This window comes from Eptatretus burgeri, chromosome 1, assembly GCF_056783735.1.
Source record: "Eptatretus burgeri isolate ZD-2024b chromosome 1, Ebu_testis_v1, whole genome shotgun sequence".
NCBI lineage: Eukaryota > Metazoa > Chordata > Myxini > Myxiniformes > Myxinidae > Eptatretus > Eptatretus burgeri.
In genome coordinates this window covers 139,820,202-139,827,905 of record NC_140961.1, presented here as the reverse complement: position 1 = coordinate 139,827,905, position 7,704 = coordinate 139,820,202, and the positions used below count along the sequence as shown (strand labels likewise).

At 41.3% G+C, this 7,704-nt stretch overlaps 1 protein-coding gene across 1 annotated transcript; it reads right to left on the bottom strand.

Moving 5' to 3' along the window:
- Positions 1–282: 282 nt before the first annotated feature.
- Positions 283–7,043, bottom strand: LOC147035611 (TNF receptor-associated factor 2-like). Its single transcript, XM_085845262.1, has 10 exons — positions 6,901–7,043; positions 6,378–6,471; positions 5,751–5,978; positions 4,462–4,540; positions 4,239–4,337; positions 3,633–3,776; positions 2,724–3,029; positions 1,740–1,896; positions 1,402–1,550; positions 283–1,255 (listed from the first exon to the last, which is right to left on the bottom strand). Exons 2-10 carry the CDS (start codon positions 6,446–6,448, stop codon positions 1,043–1,045), a joined length of 1,446 nt encoding a protein of 481 aa, XP_085701388.1. The 5' UTR covers positions 6,449–6,471; positions 6,901–7,043; the 3' UTR covers positions 283–1,042.
- Between the last annotated feature and the right edge of the window lie 661 nt (positions 7,044–7,704).

Genomic DNA, 7,704 nt, shown 5'->3' with positions numbered 1-7,704 from the left:
GTTCACCAACTAATGCCAGCAGACGGAATGCCCGATTTCACGTTCATCAGAGGGCCCCAACCCACATTGATGAATCACCCAACACCAGGATGAGAGTACATCGCTGGGTTGGGATTCAAACCCAGTCAAGACAGCTTAGAGGCGAGTGTGCGTGCTTGTACCCCATCCTGCCAGCCTTTCTTCTTTAGTAATTGACATTAGTGTCGATAACGAGAGAACAATAAGACAGGGGGTAATTAAACACACAAATTTTTTTCACAACAATGAGAATAAGTGACGTAATGCAAACAAATTTGTCATTTATTATAAATAAATAAATTGTGACGGAACCTGACAATCATCCATAAAGTATGGAAATGTTAGGTAAACACAAAAACTTAATGCAACTTCCTGCATTAAAAAGAAAATTCAAGTGTTTATGACTTTTGTGCAAAATATTTCCAATCAATGCATTTGTAGACAATACCTGTGCGTTTGCGACATGCAAATGAGCCAAGTAGCTGGAACAGCTATTCACCTCACCTCATTTTATCCAACTCTGGTTAAAGTCTATCTTTCGTACGCAGCACAAGGCTGCGGGATAGCATCATTGGCGGAGGGCTTTGCCGTGCCACTGATGCAACGCCCTCTGCAGGTTACGCGAGGAATTTAGAATTTGCTCAGGGTGCCGGCGAGAGCTCGCCTCCTCTTCGCGAAGGACACCGTGGGATCTTCAACGTCCACCAACTAATGCCGGCAGACGGGACACCCAGTTTAACGTCCACCTGAGGGACAGCATACACATTGATGAACCACCCTGCCTGTGATAGACCTGGATGACAGTTTATATAGCTGGGTCAACATTCAAACTCAGGCTAGACAGCTTTAAAGGTGAGTGTGCGTACCTCGCAGCCATACTACCAGCCCTTTAAAGTCTGAAGAGTTACGTAACCAGTAATAATATCAGAAAAAGGTTGTCAAATTAAAGTAATCAACAACTTCTTCATGAAACTGTTCCAATTCAGTACAGTACTCAAGTTCACAGTTTTCAAAAGTAGTAGTGTCACAGGCCTGTAAGATCCACAAAACATTTGAGGAAAACTGCATCTTCTTGCAACAGGCCAAAAGAGAGTCTGGACAGGGGACAGAAGGTTGGACAGCCACTCGCAACGTTATTTGCACCTCTGGGTCGTTGGAATGAAGACGATGCAACGTCAGGGCGAAATGCATCAATCACATGGTCTCCTCCAGCCTGATTCAGGAGCATCAAAGTTACCTGAGGAAGAGTACAACACTTTAGGAAACAAGTGGTTTGCAGTGTCACTTCTTGTATCAATTATTCCTCCACTCATGCCAAGAAGAATAAAATATAATAATAAATTAATCGAATTTAAAATTGGGAAACTATTTCCGCAAACACACCTTTTGACAGAAAGGCCAAGGCAGGATTGCGTCATATTCTCCCTTCATGATGACAAAGAAGATGGAAAGGTGAGTTCCACGTCCTTCACCGTCTCCATTCGGATATAACCGTAGGCACATGCGATAGCCAGAATGACTCGTATGGAAAGCTGTGGAAGAATAAAAAAATATATATATATAAATGACGATTCTACTTTTTCATATTCATTGTTCAAGTATTTACTATGTGCAACTACAAAATTATTGAACTGAAATCAGAAAGCTCGAGAAAACAGAACAACACCAAAAGAAGACAACGGAGTTGAAGTTTTTGTTGAGCAAGTTTATATTCTTCTTACTTGGGGAATCCAGGTGAGGCTTTCGACCTGATTTTGCATCTTGTAACAGTGTGGAAAAGCAGGAGACCTTCCAGAGTAGTGTGCCATCACAAGGAGCTACTCGCACCTCGTCCAGCTGCTTCTGAAGCAGTCCGATGACCCTCTCTTGCTTCTGCAACTAAAAGGGGAATAGAAAAGCATGCCATTGAAAAAGAAAGGTTCCTTTCCACCATCATCTACAGATACAAGTCACCAACTAAAGTAAACGTTTACATTATGTGTGATGCACAACATGATACCAAGCATGTTCACCCGGTTATTGCACCCTTCTCAAATTAAAATGGCAAATCGTGTCTTTGGGGGGACCCAAGGGGATAAATGAGGTACTGCTTTTTCATAGACAGAATTTTCTTAGCCTTTTATACAGGGTCAAAGGTCATGGAAAAGCCCTTCCCCATTTTATCTTGGCAGCATTAGAGAGTGAACCATTAGGAAAATCAGGTGGTAGATGGATTATCTCCTTTCTGAAGGCCATCATTCAGAGAGCTGGGGGTTTTTTATTGACAATCTGATAACAAAAGGGATCGTCTGCTGAAGTAATCTCAGTTTGGGGCTATCTACATATTACATATGCATGAAAGGAGATAAATTTAAGAATATCAAGATAGATCTCCATTGTCAAAGCCATCATGCAAAAGAGGCACTGCATATCATTTTGTTTGTGCTCTAGCCTCGAAAAGCTGAGCATCAAGTGAGGAAGTGGCGTGTCCCATCTTTTAAAGCATTTGGTATGACAACCAGGGTCAGAATCAAACCGCCAACTTTCCAGACTCAGAGCAGATGCTCCAACCACAACACTACCAAGTCTGGTAAGCTTCATCAGCAATACAAAAATAGTTTACAAAAAAGCCCTTGACATCTCGGGTACGACATTGAAAACTTTGAAGTGGCAACAATGGGAGAGAGATTCAATTATCCACATTCGTTTCAACAAATGCGACAAACCTTTTCGGTCATTCTTCGTAATAGTGAGTCATGTTCATTGAGGTCTTCTTCTCGGGCAGACATTACAGCAGAAAAATGGTCCACATCTCTGTTCAGGACTGTGACGATATTCTCAATAGCCACGAGTGACTGGACTTGAGCAAATGCAGGATGCTCATTTTGCTGCTTTGCTTCTTCAGCTATTCCTCCCATGTATTGCTGCTCAAGGAGCAAAAGCCTCTGCTCCATCATCTGGATGCGTCGCTGGTTGTCATTCTGCACATGTGTGGCTGGGACTTCATGATGACCAACATTGCAAGCTCCAACCTAGACCATGAAACATAAACAAAGGAGAATGTTGGACCACAGTTCTCATCATTTATGTGGATAAATATATATATATTTTTTTTTTAACCTTACTCAGCAGGTAAGTTTTGAAAATTATGAACAAAGCAATTGCTCAGATATTGAAATTCAAGATCATGAAGCACCTCTAAAAGGGGTTGGCAGGATGACCTAGAGCTATGCACACTTGCCTCTAAACTGTCTAGCCTGGGTTTGAATCCTGACCGAGCGAAAAATTGTCATCCCAGTGTCCATCAAGGTGTGTGCCGTCCCTCGGGTGGACATTAAACTGGGTGTTCCATCTGCTGGCATTAGTTGGTGGACGTTAAAGATCCCACAGTGTCCTTCACGAACAGTAAACAAGCTATAGCTGGGCATCCTGAACAAATTTCAAATTCCTTCCGTAACCTTGTCGAATGTCAGGCCTGGCCAGCCAATTCATGAAAGACCTGGATCAAAATCCTCCCCCAGCCAACCCCACAAAAATGTGGGAACAATTGTAGCTATTAAAGAAGAAAAAGTACCTCTAAAATAAGTTAATCACAACAACTTGGAAGAAATTAGCAATCGTTATCCATGTCGTACCTGCAGGTTATTGATTTTCTGAGGTTGACGATGTTCCATTTTACACTCCGCAAGTACATGAGTGTCTATCTTTGCTCGTGGCACATTTTCTTCACACATGGTGCAGACAACTATGGCGTGGGGACAAATTCGGCCATGCGATGTCTGCAAAACAAATAAGGGATGAGAAATTTAAAAAAAAAGGCATGAAGTTAAGCATGCTTGGAGAACATGAAGGAAGACTCATTTGTTTAGTTGTAACATGGTGGGGAAGAGGGAGTGGGGGGTGGGTGGGTGGGGGGGGATGTCAGTAGGATATAATTAATATGGATAAAAATTTTAATTGATAAAAGGGCAGAGAATGGGGAAAGATAGGAGTAGGGTTAGATAGGAAAAAAAAAAAAGAGGTTGGGAGAAGATAACATTAAGGGGGGAAGAGGGGGAAAAGGTGTGTGTACTCGTAATGTGTTTGGTGCATGGCGGAAGGGGGGAGGGGGTTAAAATTTTCTACCCCTTTGTGTATGTACTAAACAAATGGCCACAAAGCCAAATCAATCAACAATGAAACACAGACACTGCATTTGAATATAATGGAATACCACAGCAAAATGGCTCATGGTTACTGACCTTGTAACTATCGTAGTTGCCTTTCCACGAACAGCCATCAAATGGACACCGAACCTGCAAAGCAGCGATGTCTCTCTGAATGGCTTTGTCTGGGAAGAACTGAAAAAGAGAAGCACAGACAAATATGTAAGGATAAAATCTTAACAACGTTAAATACAAGATCCAATCAAATGTTTGTAATGTTGAAAACGTTCCACACGTTGAGCCGGATATTTCATCTTACTTTGTCCAATGGAGGTGAAGCATCTTTTGTCTCTTGTGATTGGTTGGCACAACTTGGGCAGATTGGTTGTGATGAAGACCTGCAACAAAACAAGAGCATTTAAAAAAAAATTGATTTGCAATACAGTTGCACTAAAGGAAACTGCGAGCAGGAACTATGCTTTCTTCATTAGCCGACGCGCAGGAAGTGAAAAACGAGGTGAAGCGATCGGTCCCGTAAGTGCGTGTCTGCATTTTGTTATTCCCCTTTCTCTGGAACCGCTTGTCGGATCGATACAAAATTTTCACCATAGGTGTGATTACTCATGCAGAATGTTTTCATGATAATTATGACATCATAGGTCGTGGTTTGGTAGCCATGTTGAAAAAAGGAGAAACATTGGACCTCTATCTCTGAAACCGCTCCATGGAAAAAATTGAAACTTCACACATCAAGTGCTCCACATGGGGAAAACGTGCGATTTTTCCTTTGATGTCACAGGTGCCTTCATTACGACATCAAAATTTCATATGTAGAACACGAGATCCAATCAGTAGGAAAATTTTTGAGAGTCAGAGGGATAAGTTGGTCAACAGAAAAAAAAATGATGTCATCGGTCACGTGATTCGGCAGCCATTTTTTTTTCTTTAACCTTCAAAAATCTTCTTTTCCGAAATGGCTGAACGGATTGAGGAGAAATTGTACAGGTATGACTGCCTATCCATGAGGACCAAAAAGTTCCCTACCTATGATGTCATAGGTCACATGGTTTGTCAGCCATATTGAATTTACCTCACAAAGGACACAAACAGTCATGAAGAACTAATGCAATGTGTTAAAAGAGGTGGTGTGAAGACACTGCATCAATGGCGGTAAACTTCTGGAGAAAAAAAAAATCTACAGATTTTAAAACCTTGATTTTATGTCAATTAATTTTTAAAACATTGATTTTTTTTATTAAATCAAAGCTTTAAAAAAAAAAAAAGTTCGATTCAATCCAAACGATATACTCGAACACTGAACACATTTTTCCGCACTTTCAAAAGCATTCTGTTTAGCAGTATGGGACAAATCTCGACCAATCAAGTTAATCGCTCGCTCCATCAGCATTGGAGGGGAATATCAAGATTCAGACTAAACGGCAGCTCGTCTATAATGTAAATCGTGCTCGGAAATGCAATAAGCAAGAGCTTAAAAGACCCAACCGCACGTCTTTTTTTTTGTCAAGACCATGCAGGTAAGGGGGTAAGGTGTTCTATGAACTCTAGTTTTTAAAAAATATATATTTGACATTTGTGGGTGGGACATACTTTTGCTTTGCCTCAAAGCAGCTTTTGCAGAAACGATGTCCACATGAGATGTTTTGCACAGGCTTGTTGAGCAAGCCTTGGCACAGCCCGCACAGGTAGTTATCCTGGAATTTACAGTCGGGCTCCTTTCCCACAGGAAGGGGATCCCGTACTTCGCCGTAAGATGCACGTCTTGAGAATGATGGTCCATCTGGTTGACTGTCGCCATAAATTAGCACAGATTTGGTGCTGGAGGGGGGAAAGATGACAACGTATACTTTTAGGACACACACACATACAGAACATATATATATATATATATATATATATATATATATATATATATATATATATATATATATATATATACATATATATACATATATATATATACATATATATATATAGACACACACATATATACACACACATATATACACACACATATATATACACACACATACACACACACACACACACACACACACACACACACACACACACACACACACACACACACACACACACACACACACACACACACACACACACGTATATGATATAATTCAAGCATATGTTAAGGTTAACCACACAGCACTGTTGAGAGCATCAAATGACTATAACAAGATGAATGTCCCATTGACTTACCAGCACGATGGCTTTTCTGTAGGGATAACGATCTGTTTCGCAGGGAAGTCAAAATTCATCAATGCCGGCATGTCGAGATTGATCAAACTCAAAGCTTGAAAACGAGACGATTTCAAAATCAGATTCAATAGGAAATGTAAATTATGTCAAACGTTCACAAGACGCTTCGTTCTCGGCGTACTGAGTAAGATAGAGCACAGTTCGCAGGCGCTTGTTATATATATATAGTTATGGTCATCATGGAATTCCCCAACGTGAATGACGTCAGCAAATTGACGTCAAGCCCAAGGGGACTTCTCAGAATAATAATTTTTGACCGAGAGGAAAACATGTACACTGTAAATATTAATTTGATAATCTTAGGTTGCTTTGCTGCTGCAACAAGATGTACATACATACGGCCCTTCAGCATAAAAAAAACAACAACAAAAAAAAAACACACGTCGTCCTTTCTCAGCAATCGCTCATGCTTATACACCGCACACGCATTTGGTAAACACGTCCAGTCTGACTGAAACTTTACCTCACGAAGAACTTTGACGCAGCACGAGGCGTCACATTCAACAAAGCCTGTGCTGTGCTATGATTGCCACAGCCTGTGGTTGTTTGTCCGTGCGCTGTCCTTTCAAACGCCGAATCAGCAACAAACCAAGCATTTTTAAAGTGCGTGCTCAGACTCGATCGTGCTTTGAACGACGACAGCGAGACGGGATCGGGCAAATCAATTAACGACTAATGAGAGATTCATGTGTAATTGTGATCGCGAGTTAAATACAAGTCTGGAGACGACGATGGTTCACGAGCAATGTACACAATTCGCCTTGTTTATATTTTATATTTTTTGACCTTCGAGGGGATGCCGCGGGAAAACTGGCGGGAATCGGGAAAACCGTAAATGATGAAAGTTGTAGTACTCGAAGAGCACTACTAACATACCAACCTTCATTCGGAACAGTTGAAAACCCGAGGAGCTCGATGGCAAATTTATTGATTTTTTTTGACATTTTCTAAGTTCGTGACCTTTTGACCTTGGGACGAAAATGAAAAATGGAGCTCTGTGGGGCTATGCAGGTGCCATTGGGCTAACCAAATACCGAAACCGCTTCCAGATTCGACAAACCCCCTCGGAGATGATGTAACTTGAAATCGGCTACCCCCTAAAAACACGTGTTTTGGGCGTGGCTCCGCCCATAATGGGCACACCATGCCCATTCTCAGGAAAACACAACTAGATCATAATATAAACCTCCCACCAAAATTTTATCAGGATCGGATCAAAACCCACGGAGCTATGCTCGGGACAGACAGACAGACAGACAGACAGACA

What these genes read in the sequence shown, in the direction of transcription:
- LOC147035611 (XM_085845262.1), bottom strand. Translation starts at nt 6,448, where the DNA reads ATGCCGGCATTGATGAATTTTGACTTCCCTGCGAAACAGATCGTTATC. An exon ending in AGAAAATCAATAACCTGCAG is followed by an intron (nt 3,030 to 3,632) that starts GTACGACATGGA and finishes TTCATGGTCTAG; the next exon opens with GTTGGAGCTTGCAATGTTGG. An exon ending in TACGAAGAATGACCGAAAAG is followed by an intron (nt 1,897 to 2,723) that starts GTTTGTCGCATT and finishes TTCCCCTTTTAG; the next exon opens with TTGCAGAAGCAAGAGAGGGT.